We start from the raw sequence: 17,527 nt of genomic DNA on the forward strand, positions 1-17,527 counted from the left end.
GCCTGTGATTTTTTTTTATATGTATAGATTTTTACAAGGAATAGATTTTGTGTTGTAGTGTGTCAGTTTTTTTTAATTCTGTAATTATACACAATGAAGTACTTTTGTATGATGTTTGTGATTTTTGAACAAGTACAATTTTCCAGATAGTTCTCCAGTAGCCATTTACCAAACAGACGAACCCCGCTAGACCGGTGACTTGAGGCAAACCTTTTCTTTATTTTGTTGTCAGACAAATTCGACATTTACAATTGTTAAAGCGAAACAAGGTATAATATACCTAAGATTAATACCCAGCGAGAGTCAAGCAGAATTCAACACGCATTCTGATTGGCTTTCGCCCGGTCATTACCCGGCCAAGAATCCCTCGATTCTCGGCCGAAATTCCAGCCGCCTTGTCCACAGCGGGGGTCATGGCATCCCATCAGCCAATGAGGAGGCTCGAAGCGGGGCCATCCCCGCTCTGAGCCTCCCCATGGCCGAGAAGCTGCCTTCGCCCCCCACCGGGGACTCAGGTAAGGCTTTTTTTCATTCTCCTTTCCTCCCACCTCCCTGTCCTCCCACCCCACTTACCTTCTGCCTCCGTTGACCATGGGGGGCAGCATGGCAGTCTCCAGCCATGTGGACGCTCGAAGCAAGGCCATCCCCGCTCCGCACCTCCAAACGGCTGGAGGCTACCATCATCCCCTGCCAGGAATTCTGGTGCGACTTTTCTTTTTTGTTTTGTTTTACTTTTCCCTGACTCTGTAATGTCCCTGCCGCTCTGGGCATATTGCTTAAATATATAATGAATGTTGCGATGTGCAAAATAATTGTATCTCAAAGAACTTGATAGATGAGACGGAATCCAACAATGCTCTTAAAATGTGGTTTGCATATAGAATATTGGCATCAGTAAAAAAAAAAAAACATTGCACCAGTACAGTGACATGTTGCATGGGGTTTGCACTGGAGCAAAAATCGTCAAGTTCCCAAAAATGCAATACATACTTATTTGCGCTAGGCCAATGTAGAGCCCAGTGTCCATTTGGTTTACAATTGCATTTACACTAGTGAACTGTTCCTGTAGGATGGCAGCTGGTGCTTAGGTGGCAAGGGTTTGGGGGGCAGTTTATTAGATGGCTGCTCTGAATTATTGAACTAAAAAGTAATAGTTTATGTTTGTGTTTTGTATTTCAGCATGAGCCCGCTGATTCAGAGTTACATCCGCAAGAAGGCTGCATAAGAAAGGTAGGAACACATCTGATTGGGCAAAAGGGTAGTTATGTTATGGAAGCTTTCTATAACGTCACCAGCATCCCAGACACATCCTGAGGGGTGTTTGTGTGCCGGTGAAGAAATAGGTAATGGCTGCAAGTGAAAGGAATAACCACCCCCCTGAAAACAAAGGGGTTTTATTTATTTATTTATTTATTTATTTATTTATTTATTGCATTTTATAATACACACAAACCCAGGGGTGTCACGGGGTGTGAGTGATTAGAATGCAACCCGTGTACATTAGTCCCGAATAACACACGTATGATCAATATTAGATGCGTTGGCGCTGTTCACTGTAAGTGAAAACTGTGCATGCTAACTGTCATGCATGTACGATACATCATAGGCAGGTGATTGCATCTTTAGACTGGACCAGGATGTTTAATAGTTGTGAATATGTAAAGGTTTAAATGCAATGCAATTACAGGACTGCCACTGCGCATTTCACCCGAGCAGTGCACCTTTCTGTCATGTAAAAGAGCATTGTACCTGCCCTGTAATTAACCTGTTGCTACTCATGCCACAGGATGGAGCGTTGTATCTGCACACCGAGAAACCATGCGCGATATGGCTGTGGGAATTGTATCTGCAGTGTAGCCGCGCTGCATTCACTGTTCATCGTTCAGAAGCAGGCATTTTCAGGGTCATTATAGTCTACCTCTACACAGTGTTCCTGCCATGCGATTACACTTCCACTGGATTGGAGCATTGCATATGCAGACTAGCTAGTGCACTTTGTATGCAGCCCATCTGTACTTTGCATTTGAAATGTTGTTGGCAGGCAATCGTTTGCTGAACTTATTATTCGGTTGATGTGTGATTTCAGTGACATTACTGCTGTCACGGATCCGTAAATGTGTATGGCCGGTGTGTTTATCGTTTCCAGTACATGAATGCTGAACAACGTATACAGTGTCACTATTAGAACCAGGAAACGTGATATTCAGCTGTGCATGTGCAGTGTAGCCACTGCCGCCATGGACCTGCACACTTTAGTATCTGTGCGTTGAGACTTAATATTTAAACTAGGCATCTTCAGTGATATGACAATGTTGTTTCTATGGTGGGTTTAGTGTCTTCAGTTTGAGTTCATTTTTCCAATCATGGGTTGTGATGTGAGAGCACTTTATTCCAGGGTGAGGACTGGCAACGTTAAAGTTCTACCTGCCATATATCACAACCACAGGCACAACTAAATCTACATTTTGGGTGGGGGCTAACTGGAGATGGGAGGGGACACTTCAGAAACTGCGTGGGGGAAACGTGGAGGCTTTCGGCGCCTCTGTTCAATCCTAAACGCTGTCTGGCGTGGGACCCTAACGAAGCGCTATATGCCAGTGAGAATCACCAAGGGATTGGATTTAAAGGTAAAATACACATTTAGTTGGTTTGATCATTTTTATATCTAAAGCCCAGGTCTCTGATTAGGCATCACCCTTTAAGCGGAAGTGAGCACCGGGGACCAGATGTTAGCATAGTGTGCCACCCCCTTCCCTAACCATTCCTCTCCCACCCAACCACACAGCCCTGCCCCATGTACTACCCTCTGCTCAGCAAAATCAGCTCCTCGGCCCAGCATTACACATAAGCGTGCACACACAAACGCACTCGCAGTTACTCCAACATTCACTCACTCATTTAAACATACCTTTCACTTGCACCCCATTCACCATACACTCGCTCATTCACACATGCACCCAACCCCATTCATCATGCACTCCTTCATACACACATCACATAATACATATACACAATCCTTGCACACATGCAGACATACATTATGAGCTAACATACAACAATGCTTCCCTCAACTCTCTCTGCCTAACAATAAGCAAGTGTGGGCTGGCAAACCAGCTAGAGTGGCGTATACGATACTGACACTCCCCGTGTCCAGCGGCGGCCTGGCCCTCCCTGATCTTGAAAAATATTTTTGGGCAGCCCAGGCACAATACCTCAGCCACTGGTATGCAACGCAAACAATCCGTCCTCATGTTCAGGTGGAACGAGCCCTGGCGACTCCCAACTTCCTGACTGCAGTGGTCTTCGCCCAGCTCCCCGTTCCCAATCGCACGATGAACGTGATGCTCACAACTTACAAGGTCTGGAGGACCGTGGCGAAGAAGTTGGGGGTGCACACAAGGTACTCTCCCCTCTTGCCAGTCAAATTTATCCCTGGGATCCCTCTGACATCAGAAAAAGTGTTTCACCAGTGGGCTAGGGGACCTATTCACAGAAGAAGGTTTCATGACACCAGACCAAGCCAAACAGAAAGCGGGCAACACTGCGCTAGATGTGTTCCTCTACTTCCGAACTCGCTACACCCTACAGACCCACCTGCCAGACTTCCCGCATCAACCACCTATGTGGCAATTGTTGCACGATGTCATTCAAGCGCAGGGAGACGGCAGGTTGGTGTCGCAAATATACAAAACTCTGACCACTGGAACACCCCCCGTCAATACTGGGGCGAAAAATAGATGGGAAAAAGCGCTAAACACAAATATACCAGAAGCAGATTGGAGCTACATATTGAATCAGACTCAGAAAATTGCACTTAATTCCCGACTCAAACTCATTCATTTCAATTTCCTTCAGCAAACATACTACACACCGGAAAAAGCTACCAAACACCATCCCGACATCCAGACAGAGTGCTAGAGATGCGGAACCATAGCCGCGAGCTTTATACACATGGCATGGGAATGCCCCGAGGTAGCCCCCTTCTGGAACCGGGTACTAGATACGTCAACGGCAATCCTGGGAGAAGCAATACAACCGAAATGCACGGCAGCCCTGCTGGGGATGACAAGGCTGCTATCAGCTCCTTCGAGGAAACTGGCCGGAGTCCTACTAACACTAGCCCGCAGGAGAGTCGCCCTGGCATGGGGCCGCGGCCCCCCACCATCCTACACAGCCTGGCGAAAGGATCTACTCTACTACCAGGATGTAGAGGCAGATTTCATTAAACTCCTTCCTCAACACACGCGCCCGCCCGACATCTGGGGCCCGCTGATAACATTTCTGATAAATGAAGAGGATTCCTCCTCAACAGACACTTCGGAGTCAGGCAACGCACCCTGATACAGTCTGAAGTCAGGCCAATAATCCCCGGAGCGGGGACCCGGTGGGGCGAACTGTTGCTAACCAGCATATCTGCCTTGAGGCGGCGGGGGGGGCGGGCCGGGGGAGCGTGGGGAAGGGCGATGGAGGGGATCTAAGTTGACGGCGCAAAGTTGAAAATCCACCCTAATGTGGGTGTGTAATTGTTCGGTGTGTTAAATACCAAAAATAAAGGTTTAAAAAAAAAAAATAACAATAAGCAAGTGTCGAAGCCATGCCTCTCAACTCACATTTTGGGGGTGGCGTGGTGGCTGTAGCCCGATTAGTTCAATAGCGTTGTGCGCCTGATCAGGACGCCACTCACGCCAATATCCCCTAGTCCATTGATATGTCTCTCGTCGTCTGAACTTCATACATATAGTTGGGTGTATTCCTTAGCCTCTTCCCAAGGACCAATGACCATCAGCAGCATCCACAATGGTTAACATCAGGCTTTAAGAAGGAGCCTCACTCGTGCAACTTCCTCATAGGGGAGAATAGCTCAGGGGCAACATGCTCACCTTGGAAGCAAGACGACATGGAGCACCACAGGTTCGATCCCTGGTCTGTGCTTAGAAACCTCTGGGTATTAAGCACGTTATAAATAACCTATCATATCATATCATAGCAACCAAAGTAACAAAGTCTGTAGTGGGAGCTGCCACGATTCATAGTGTGCAGCTACTGCCAGGTTGTTCGTCCTGCTATGATTCGGTGAAGATTGCGGACATGTCACACTCTCCGGAGGTTAATGGACACCACTTCAGAGCTCGCTGTGCAGGAGTGGGAGCGCTATTCAGAAGCCGCCGAATGGCCCGAGACCCTCATATGTCTTCCATCCTTTAAATGACAGGACCCCTTTAGATGTTGTTTTGTGGGTGCCGCCTTATTTTGTGTTACGTCACTGCGCTCTCCATGAAGCTGCGCTTCCAGGACCGAGAGTGCAGGTGTTATTCACCTGCTCTTTCGGTTTGAGCCTCACAGAGCAGCAGCGGAGATGATACTCTAAGATCAAGCCTCTTCCCAGGTAAAAGCTGGTCAGCGGGAGCGTATCCCCATAGCCAGCTCGGCAAACCCAACAAGCACACGCCCTGTCTGCCAGCTCTCCACGTCAGGAGTGGGAATAACACAATTGACCAATTATCTAGGGCATGCCATTAGCCGAGTTATCTGTTTCAACTTCCTTTTTGTATAAATTGTTATTAAGCAAATGAATAATATTTGTTTTATTGACCTTTGAATGATGAAAGGCCATATCAGTTCTGCAAGGCCAACACAGATCTGTACAGTAGGTGCTCAACCATCAATGTTACCTCCACAGCGTTTGTCTTCTTTATATAGTCAATAATTTCATTGCATCTGCACATCTAAAGACATTTAAAATTCCAGACATTGAAGTGGTATCCCAGAGTTTAAAAATGCCACTCATTATGGTATGTGGTATGCGTTATTTTAAGGGGCCTGGATGTTGGCATGCTTGAAAGAGTCCTTCTTTGAGGTTCCACGTGTACATCCGTCATTATCTTTTAAGTTAACTGTATTTCCCCAATGCTCTTCTGTCTTATCTAAGTTTTATTTCTGTCTCACTGTGCCTAGTGTGAGGGAGTCCGATTAGCTCAGGCTCCAATTCCTAATTGCTTTACCATACCAAACGGCAGATTTTAGCAAAGCTACATACATTATAAGATAGCTCAGTGGGTTAATGCAATTGCTGCATGGATGTGTCAGTGACCCAAAGGTCACATGTTAAAAAAAAATATAAACAATATGGCTGATTCAAGCGTCCATCTTTTAGAGTAAGATTGGGATGGATATTTGTTTTAAAAAAATGTTAGCGGTAAAAACGACAATTCAGTCCAGAGCGTGTCATAAATATTGAATATTTTCATTAACATGACTGCTCAATGGCCTATACCTGTATGAATGACAAGTTGTATTATTGACCATATCTGTCCATGTTTGGATCAAGTACCATGCTGTCTCTAGCTTACTCAGGAACTCTGAAAGATGCAGGACATCGGCCTAAATCCCATACACTTTACATGTCCACATGCAATTGGACAGCCTAGAATGCAAGTATTGTGACTGAAACCCCGGGGAGGGGGGAACGCGGGAGAGAAAATAGGCTCAGTTCAGATTCGATTTGCACACCCATCCCTCTTATCCTCAACTTTGCATGCAGCTGTGATTCTGTACCGACACGTGAGAGCGCTAATTGGTCTGATTAAGCGGTATGCTAATTATATTGAATAAACCATGCACTAATTATATTAAATAAACGCCATGCTAATTATTTTAAATATACCACATGCTAATTGTTTTGAATAAATGAAATGATAATTATTTGTGGCTGGAATCAGATGCATATCTTAGCACCCATGGGAAGAAAAAAAACAGCTCAGCTTGAGGCTTTTTGCATGGCAGAAAATCAGTTTAGATCAATTTGACCCTTGAACTCTAAGGTAAAAAGAACCCAGATGTGCCAAGGGCTTTCGGCTGGGGGAGGTGAAATTAGTCATAGGCTCTAGTGTAGCTACTTGACCATAGTGTGCAAATCACAGCCTATCAGTTTATCCGCCAACATTCAAAGTGCTTCTAGGAGGTAATCCCCAGTATTACGCGCAACATAAAACGCGCAACATAAAAATTGACTTTTTGGATTTATATTTAATTTTAGTTGGTAACAATTGGTAAGTGGGATTTTGTGTACAGAACCAACATTGTTTCTCTTTAAACTAGTACAAAATGTTTACATTTCAAATTCTATTGAACAGTATTCTTATGCTTCTAACAGAATCATTATATATTAATTATGAAGACATGTGAGCTAAGTCATGTATGCCACAGCGCCACCCGGTAGCCACCACTGGAAGTTCACCTCTAGTTCAGAGACACACGAGCAAAGCATTGTGGGGAAGCACATTAAACTAAATGCACCCCCTTGTGTCAACAAAGTCGATGGGTGCTCGCAACCAATTTGTAGAAACAAGTATTATTAATTATTATTATCAGCACCCTAGTTTTTACAGCCGGGGGTTGTAATAGCAATAATACCCATAGCAGCCGGCTTGATCGTCCAATAAAGGCCCAGGGCGCAACGTACGGGCCCTAGCAAACCCCAGCTATTATTGTTATAATGTGATAAAACCCCGAACAGGATTAGGGTAATTGCGGAAACTGGGCAAATGGCACATGGTGTTGCATGCACGGAAGAGGAAGCAGTCATACAAGAAGGCTCATTCTCTAGTAACAAAGGCCCGCCCAATGATTCTGTGGTTGCAGTGACGAAGGGGCGGGCTTTCCATCATTTGCATAGAATCATTCATAGGTGGATGAAGGTGTCCTATACGCTTATATATGGTGGTATAAAAATAAATCATGCAGACAAGCAAAGGAGAGCTGCGATTGCCACTCAAGAACTTTTGGACATTCACCTTGCATCCCATACCTGTTGGGTTAGCTTTTGGGAGGGATCAATGAGCCTCACAGAGACCCTCCATATTGTAATGGTAATTGGTTATTTATACACACTTAATACCCAGAGGTTTCTAAGGGGGGATCGAACCTGTGTTTCTCCGTGTCTTCTTGCTTCTAAGACGAACATGTTGCCCCTGAGCTATCCTCCCTGAGCTATTCTCCCGAGACAAGGGGAGGTAAAGGTACGCAGTCGCTCATTTAGTGCCCACCATCTGGGGGTATTTTGGCCCCTGTCAAAATCAGGTGGAGAACATTATAAAGCAAGCACTGTAGTTTGTCAGAATCCGAATGGATAATCTGGGCTTTGGGACCCAGGCCTCTGAGGGAAATGAAGACCCCTGATAAAGGTGGGCACATTCCGGTAGTAGTAGCTGGGCTGCACTTAAGGTTTAGATGTGCCATCTACGCACAATGTCAGTGGAACGGGTTCACCTGCTGCTCTCTCCTTCCTCCTCTGTACAGGATTGGGATTTATGCATTTGACAGGGACCGTGCAAAGGGTCAACCCTGGCACCAGTCAGTGTGCACACGACCACATGCACGCACCAGTCAGTGTGCACACGACCACATGCACGCACGAGGCCTGTCCACCACATGCACTGACATGGCCTAGGTTCCTTTCAGCCTTTTACTGAAGTCCTTCAGCAAAGTGCACGCCCTGTACCCTTTAACAAGGTATCTTACTGCATCTCTTTAAAAGTAATGCAGTCCTATTCAGCATGCACCATCTCATTGCAATGATATGGCGTTCTCTAAAAACACTGATGCGTTTGCGCTGAAGGCCTTGAAGGACTCCAGCAAGTGCCGCTCTCTCCAGGGAATGCCCGGATGTTCAGTTATAATAGCTGAAACACGTTGCAAAGCGATGCCGCATCCATGGCCAACGGTTCTATCCCAGCGCATAATTATTTTTCATTAACCAATCAAACTTGCTCTGTGTCTGGCTGGCATTATCAGAAAATAATCATTTACCTAGATCAAGGCAATAATGTCATATTTCCTTATTTTATAGTAGTAACAAATCGAGGTGTTCCCTTCATGCACTGACTGAAATTTGCATTGCTAATTTAGGGTGGCGGCTGATTGGCTGCAGGATTTTGGAATCTTCTGAATACACTCATTTGAAGAAAATAATGTAAAATGTACTGTTGTTTTGTCTTGAGTTTTACCTTTCCTCAGTATTGTCCAGATTAAACATTATAGCCAGTCACACTCAGTAAGCTTCGAGGGCTTGGTCGCTGAGCAGGGGATCAGCGTGCCCCGGATTCCTGGATGATCCAACTGTTGCACATTTGGTTTAAGTTTGGAAATGTGCAACAGCTCTGCTTCCCGGAGGGAGGGCTGACCATCCGTTGACCTTATGAAAGGACCCTTAGCAGTGGGAGTGAACTTTTTACCTTCTCCTCCTCCATAATTCACTGGCCGTTGTCTATGTCGCTGTGGGATCCTTTCAGGCGCTCAGACGTGCCAGCAAGGTGGCAGAAGCGGCGATCATTTTAATGTCATAACCAACCCATTACGTGAATGGAAGTCCATTCTTCAGCGCTTGAAGATCAGCTGCGGGTTCATTGGTTATCGCCCTGAACAACACCCAGTATTCATGAGCCCAGACCCCTGACACAGGGAAGTGAAAGGAATCCCTCAATGAAAGAGCCACAGACAAGGACCACATTCTATGGTGGTGGCGCGGGCGGACGGTGTGCGCGATCGCTGCGGAGATGACTGCATCAGAAGCTGGTCTGACCATCGGATCATGAACACTGTCCTGGTGGCCACTCGGCATTGCCTTCCTTTTCACAATTGCCTGGACAATATTTTCCCCAGACATGACATTATAAAGTTTTGTTGCAACAGATTTAAGATCTGAGGGCGGAAACTTATATAGATATACATATATCAAATTTGGCAAGGAATAGGTGCAATGATAGAATGTAACATACATTTACTTGAAATAGTCAATTTAATTACAGTATAAAATGTGCAACTGTGAAAGGAATGCCCCTTTTCGTGAAAGCCTGAAAATATGTACGTTGCATGACAATATATTCAGCAACAGAAGTTCTCGAATACTATTTTCAGTATATGTTGAGCCTAACCAACGAGGACCTTTGTATAAATCTTTTACTTTTCTTTACCTCGCACATCTGCAAACATATATCCACATTTTTGAGTTTAGTTTCCTTACAATGACATCTGAATTTATTTTATAAAGCCACTTAATCTTACGGGTCAACTGTGCTCCAAATTCAGAAGTTGGGAGACCCAAGATGTTTGCTGCAGAATCATGCATGCGCTACACTGAGGAGGTCGACATTATTATTTATGTCTCCTGGCAACAGAGTCAGTAACGGATACAGAAATGGAAGCACACCATTGGATGAGTGCTCACTCAGAGCATGCTTTCTTTTCTCATTGGTGTGACTGGAACACGTGTTCTGGCGTCACATCTGATTGGTGGCAGGGCACAGGACCTTTTCTATTTTTTTTTAAGGAAAAAAAGGTTTTCTTCCCTTTGCAACTTCTGAGACCGGTTATCCCTGGATATGAAGCTCTCCAGTATGCACCCTCTGGCCAAAATGGTTTGCCCACAAGCTCCATCCAGCCTTTATGAGGTGATAAATGTACAGAGAGGTGGACAGCAGGGTTTACAGCCCGGGTCAAAGCTCTAAGGTTTAAGAGTTCAAGTCTAAATGTAATGGGCAGTGGAGGGCGAATCACTAAAAAGCTTCCCAAGCAGAAGGAGGCAGGGGCCAGCCCCTCCCCCAGACCCTGGAGCACTTTCACATGACCCCTCCGAGTCTAGAGATCTATTCAATTTTTTTGAGGATTATGTATCATTCCACCTCAAACATTTGAACCTAATTTACAGATTTTTGAGGCAGCACCTAGGAAAAGTACACGTGAAACAAGCACTCACTGGATTACCCTCACAGACCGTCCGTCCAGACCCTAGATGAATGATGAATTAGGACATTGGGGCCAATTTCAATCAGTGAAAGGGGTGCAAGCTTAGCAGAGACTGACCCATCTATCATCAATTTTATCAGAGGAGTTTGAATTGTAATCAGCCACAATTGATTAATGGAATAGAAGATAGAGATGTGTGAAGGCTGTTTCTGAAATTAGATTTTGTATACTGTCAACTAATGGTCTTTCAATGATAATTTTATTTATTTATTTAGTTTTGACATTTGTAGAGCGCACCAAACCCATGGCCACTTGGGCGCTGGTTGTAGTAAAACAGTGATATGGACTAACAAGGGACGCTGAGTACACAGGTGCTCCGGGGTATGGTCACCCACACACCCCTCCTTTCCCCCCAGCCCCCTGGAAACACCATTTTCATGGTAGTCCATATCCTTAGAAAGGGAGGGTTTTTTTTGTGGGTTTTTTTGCTGCCGCCCCCATGTCTAGTTAGAGATAGCAAAGAGTCCAGGTAGACCCCAAGGGTTTTTATTTCTTTGGAGACAGGGATAATGTTTCCATCAATGACAAAGATATAATATGATATGATATGGTATTTGTAACGCGCCTATACACAAGTGTTTCAAGGCGCGACGAGGCAGGGAGGGAGGGAAACAAGGGGAAGACAGACAAACGATCCTACTAGGCCAGGTGTCATTCAGATCGCGCAAGTGCAGAGGTAAAGGGAAAAGGAGAAAGTGCAGGGGGAGGAGGTGGGGGGGAAGTGCAGTACAAGGTAAGTAGCGTAATAAAATAATAAATAATAAATAATAAATAAAAAGGGCCAGCTGGTGGCAAGTGCGAGGTAAGTGCAGAGCAAGTGCTGAGAAGTGCTGGGAAGGGGGGCTGTAGGGATACAGTGACAGTCCCACAGTGCAGGGGGAGCCAGGGAGGCAGTGCAAGTGGAGAGTGGCTGGGCCCTGGACCGAGGTCGCTGAGAGTGGCCCAGATGCAGGTTTAGTGCAGAATTCAGTGGGGAGTTAAGCAGGTTTAGCAGGGGAGAGGGAGAGAGAAGGCAGAAGCGAAGAGGAAGGTTTTGAGGTACTTCCGGAACCGGAGATGGTTCTCCTCAAGTTTCAGGGAGGCAGGAAGGCTGTTCCAGAGGGAGGCCCCTGCTGCGGAGAGAGATCTACCCCCAGCTCGTTGCTTCGAGAAGCGGCTGACCATGAGGGAGTTGGAGACGGATGAGCGAAGGGCTCGTGAAGGAAGATATTTAGGAAGAGAGAGTTGAAGGTATTTAGGCCCCAGGCCCCAAAAGGCCTTGTGGACAATGCAGAGGGTTTTGAACTTAATCCTCACAGCCACTGGGAGCCAGTGAAGAGATTTCAGTCCTGGAGAGATACGGTCCCTGGGCTTGAGGCCAAGGACAAGTCTCGCAGTTCTGTTCTGGATAAGTTGCAGAGGGCGGAGAGTGGAGGCAGGCAGATTAAGATAGAGGCTGTTACAGTAGTCCAGCCTTGAGAGAACCAGGGCTCGGGAGACAGTGAGCTTCTGGGGCTCTGGATTTGTAGGCTCTGTTAAGTTTGTTGAAACGTGTTTGTTCCAATAAGGAGCAACTCAGTTTTTTCGTCATTTATGCACAGATCATATCGAGCCATCCAGGCTTGGATGGTTTGATGGATTTTGCTCAGTACTTTGAAATCAGTGTCGTAAGTGCCTGAGATAGGAAGGAGGATCTAGGTATCGTCTGCATAGTTAGTGTAGGAGATGCCCATATCATCAAGGAGGTGGAAGAGTGGCTTAGTAAAGATATTGTATAGTGTGGGAGAGACACAGGAGCCTTGGGGAACTCCACCGGAGACTGTGGCTAGAGGGGCAGCTGCAGAAGTGGAAAAGACCCTCACTGTTCAGTTAGATGGGAAGGACTCAATCCAGGCTCTGGCATTGGTAGAGAAATAGGCTGCTGAGGAAAGGTGTTGGCAGAGGATTTTATGATCCACCAAATGAAAGTCCACTGAGAGGTCGAGCAAAAGGAGGAGGGCCAGATTACCATTGTCTTTGATCCCACCCATTTGGATTTTTAGGTCCAGGAGTGCGGATTCTGTTTCCTGACCATGGCGGAAACCAGATTGGCGCAGGCCAAGGAGGTGGTTGGTTTCAAGATACTTTTGGATGTGCAGTTATGCTGCTCTGTCCTGTAGTTTAATTCGGAAGGGGACTGTCGTGATGGGGGCAGTAGTTGGTGGGGGTATTAGGGTCTAGAGTAGGTTTCTTTAGGATTAGGAGAACCCATGCATCTTTAAGATTAGCTGGTACATTACTAGAGGAGAATTAAGTGTTGATAAGCGATACGATGAAGGGGGCGAACTCTGCTGCACAGTCTTTTATGAACAGAGCTGGGCATATTTCCCATTGGCATCTGAAGGGCTTCAGGCCTTTGATGATTTTCGTAACTTCTGAGACCGAGACCGTGGTAAACTCAAACAGGAGAGTAGAATGAGGAGGTGGGCCCACCTCTAGCCTGATGCCATTCCATCTTTTTTTTCTCCTCCAAATAGCATTTTTGCCACTTTTCAGTTTTTACCAACACCTGCGCTGCACGTAAGTGTGGACTTTTTTTCTCTATGGGGAAATTAAAAGGAGCAAGTCAAAAACAGCATTGTATTTTTGCTTTCTTAATAACTTTTTCCTTTTTTAACAAATGTTTCCCAAAATGTTGTGTCCGGTGATGGGGGGCATGACAAACTATTTGTTCGAAAAATATCAGCCACATCCATCATGCAAGTCAAAGGTTATTAGGAATTTAATGTCTGGGGTTCCTATGGAACTTGATACTCAACTTAACTATAGTGCGGCGACACACACCGGTATAAAACACATTTTCATGCTGTCTGTGCCCATTCATTTCCATTCAATATCTGCCAGAATTCTCATGTCAGAGCTTACTCGTGTCTGCTTTGCACATAATGCCAGTAAAGATACTATAAGAAAACATGACCATGCTGTCTCTGCCAATCTATTCCAATATCCCTATGTAAGAACATGCAATGCCAGTAAAAAGGCAATCACACAATCAGAAAACATGTCAAGACTGTGTGCACAAATATAGGTTAGTCTTGCTACGTAACAACACCCACCCTACTAGAATTACCCTAAAAACCAGTAGAGAATGCAATGACACTTCAGAAAATATATTCAGATTGGTTACACCAAAGTAAGCTAGTCTAGCCACGTATACTCACTTATCATGTTTGCTTTACTCGTGATTCCCAATAAATCATTTCATACCGCTGTAAAACATATATCCAGACCGACCCCCTCCCAATGTAGGCCAGTATTGTCATGAAAAAACGAAATGGGAATGAAAAGCAAAGCAAATATGAATCAAATTTGCTTTACTCTTGATGTCTGTTGGCATGGCATGTGTAAAAGGTATCACTGGTTAAACAATACAAAACAAACATGATTCATGTTTGCTTTGCTCTTGGTTTTGTTATTGAATGGCAAGACTGGCCTATATTGGTGGCCCTTTCTGGATATATTTATTGCAGACAATGCAGGGAGAGAGGCCACTGATGTCTGGTATACATCTTCTGCCCCAACACCCTGTGTCCCCCTTGTTTTTCCTTATTGTAAACAGAACAATCTATCATAACTGTGTGGAATGTTCTAATATCAAAAAGACCCACTCTTCTGGCCAATAAAAGGAAGTAATGTCCCCAGTTTTGTCATTCTCCCTCTATCTTTCCAGTCTAACACTCAGGGTCACCACTCCTCCGGTGCACAGTAATGGTACCACCAACACGCTACTCTGCATCACATGGGTCTCATAACATGGGTATCGTATGAATACACCTTGTACAGCCCTATGCCATCGGCTGTAATGCTGTACCATGCATGTTCTAAGACCTTAAGGGGCTCCAACTAACAGTTAACAATCTTAAGCTTATTTTTTATCTTGTCTTGCTCCGTAATTGAGCATTGCTTGTTTGTTTGTTCTGTATGTATGCCTCTTTCATAAATATTATCACATGGATTACATTACAGACCCCCTCTCAGCCAACCACAATGCTCAGAATGCAGTCATTAATCTCTGGTATTGACCTCTTTCCAAACATTATGATTTGAGAATCAGCCTAACAAGCAGCACAGGTACAATTGTATTCTGCTGTGTAGAGGGCAAGAGGAGCCCGTGCAGACCAATTCCCCAAAATAACAAACAGCAATGCAGTAGAAAATGTGTACATTTTTTTGTTATTAGTTTCATGTTAATTAAATTAACTCTACAAGTTGCATGCATGGGTGCTTTCTTTCCCACAGTAAAAACGCGTTCCAATTTAGTTGCACATTTCCATGTGCTAATAGAATTATAGACCAGGTGAGGGGTAGTAATTACTTGGAATAATGCCCCTTTCCCAACTTTTATCCCCCTGCTTCACCTCAGTAATCTGTATTTGTTTATGTAATTGCATTTATTAGAACATGGATGTCATATTGGACCAGAAATTACTTTCAACAACATATTCATAAATGGCAGAAGCACTCCCTGGAAGCGTGTCTGTACAATGTATCAAGGGATTTTATAAAGCGCAAAGCTTGCTGGGAAGCAACAGAGGAGACGCATCCAGCCGTTACAAGTAGGGTGCATGGGTAGCAGAAGGGATTAGAGGAAGACAATTTGCAGAGGAGGAGAAAAGGTTGAGTGGAGTCATCAGTGATTGGTGAGTTGTTGTCTGAAGAGTGGGTTCTTAAGGTCCTTGCTGAATTTCAGGATGGTGGGCACCATTCTTAGTACAATAGCAAACAAATTGGAACATGGGGTGAGTCTGTTTATGCAAGTGTGAACAAAGTGGGACTTGGACCAGGGACTAAACAAAACAAGCAGATACATATTACAAACAGTCTTGCAACATGAACCTAGAGAGAGGAGTACTGTGCACATACACAAAATTGCATATTGTATGTATTTTGATAGTGATAACTTGGGGGTGGAGGGTCATTACTCAAGATAATAGTCCCTGCTTTGGTGTGTAAGGCTTAATGAAATCAAACAGGCACACTGCTTGGAAGACCGAGTTTAACAAGTAGCCCGCGGATGGATAACACAGCTACACGACCCACCTGAATTAAAATAGGAATATTCAAATTTGTTGGTCGGTTGGTGATTCATCACAAGGGGAGGAAAACAGTATTTCTGACCTAGTCCCGCCTTTGGACCAGTCCCAAGTCTAATACGTCAGCTCTGTTGCCCTTGAGTGTGCAGGTGGTTAGATTGATCTCCATAGCATGCAGTCTACTGGTGTGGCCATTTTACATTAGTAACATATCAGTCTCCTTTATGACTTTGCTGCAGCTCCAGCATTTCAGCCTGACCTGGTGATGTCTGCTTTGAAAGAATGTATGGATTAGGGGTGCATAATAAGAGAAGCTGAGTGCGTGAGGCCATCAGGAAAGACACTTGATGCTCTAAAGCGCCCCCAAGCCACTCGATCCAACTATTCCACTGAATCGATCAGGGACAAGAGTTCCTGAAGGAGTATGAACTGGCTCCCTTGCTCTGTGAGCTCTTTGCATCACCCTGCTATAGGTGAAGTCTGAGATTTAAGCACACCCTGTAACATGTGCACAGGGGAAGGAGAATATAAAGGCAGCATTGCAGTGGTACATACAGCCATTGCAGAATGCCTCAAGGCCGAGGAACTATTCAGCACAAGGCTCCGACAGTGCTATGCAATGTAATGCTAGGTTGGCCTGCATTGAGTTATAAACTAGAACATATTCACTCACAAAACCTGGTGTGGAAGGCATCGTTTTGGGAATGCACTGCCTCCCACTATCCTAATTTCCTTTGTGCTGCACATTACATATGAATTCATTCAAAACATATTTCTACAGTCCATTCATCTTTGGTGGATAAATTGAGTGCAACATGCTCGCCTACAGACCCGGAGGACGCCATGCGACTTGGGATCCATAGGATGTCCCTACATTTATTATCAGGAGTGGGTAATAAAGTGACACTGATTATTACATTGCTTAGAACATTGTAAGAACGCAGTATGAAATGTTGTGCAAATCGCCACATTATTATTATCAATAACATGTAAGTGGGCACTCACGAGAAATCACTCGACTGAAGAAAGTGTGCACAATATGGCGTAGTGGTTAAAGTTCTTGGTATGGGGGTATCACCTTGACCCCAAGCTCTCACATTGTGAAATTTTAGATGCTGCTTTACCCCCTCTGTGTCTCAATTAAGATCCTAGTAGGTCGTTCCCAAATGGAGCTTCGCCCCTTGATTCGTCTCCACTTCCTGTGGTACATTTTGCTTTATGATTGGTAAAAGGAGGTGTGGGCTGAGACTGGCTCTTGGAATGTGCACTTCTTTTGCACACGCCTACAATGTAAATGCAGTAAACAGGCCCATGTGGAGAAAGACATCATTCCCTTTAATCTGGCAGCCAAGGTAGTGCCATGTCAGCAATGACATGGTTTCGTACCGAGTCCACCTTCATCAGGCTTATCATGGAATTCTTGCTTTCTTCCTGGAATTTGAAGCATCACTAGAACTAAAACTATGGACATTGAACCTGCACTGTGCCTTGAACACTGCACATTAAGCACATCTTCAGAACTGCAGCCAGAGGCCGAACCAGATGTTCTTCTCTTATTATCAAGTTGCTCTTGACAGGGTGACTAGGGTCAAGCTTTAGAGATCTGATTACACGGGGAGCATCTGCACCTCAGCGTCTTCTACAAACAGACTAAACTCTTTCACTAACTGAAG

The 17,527-nt window shown here is 44.9% G+C and overlaps 1 protein-coding gene across 5 annotated transcripts in view; it reads left to right on the top strand.

Annotated features, from left to right (window-relative positions):
• Positions 1-17,527, top strand: part of PRDM16 (PR/SET domain 16) — a 1,279,606-nt gene that overhangs the window by 673,751 nt on the left and 588,328 nt on the right. For all 5 annotated transcript variants that reach the window (XM_069610219.1, XM_069610223.1, XM_069610220.1 and 2 more), the window contains exon 3: positions 1,180-1,230. In XM_069610219.1, the coding sequence (XP_069466320.1) occupies positions 1,180-1,230 (51 nt within the window). The remainder of the gene's footprint in view (positions 1-1,179; positions 1,231-17,527) is intronic.

This window comes from Ambystoma mexicanum, chromosome 8, assembly GCF_040938575.1.
Source record: "Ambystoma mexicanum isolate Mex_15411 chromosome 8, UKY_AmexF1_1, whole genome shotgun sequence".
Classification (NCBI taxonomy): Eukaryota; Metazoa; Chordata; class Amphibia; order Caudata; family Ambystomatidae; genus Ambystoma; species Ambystoma mexicanum.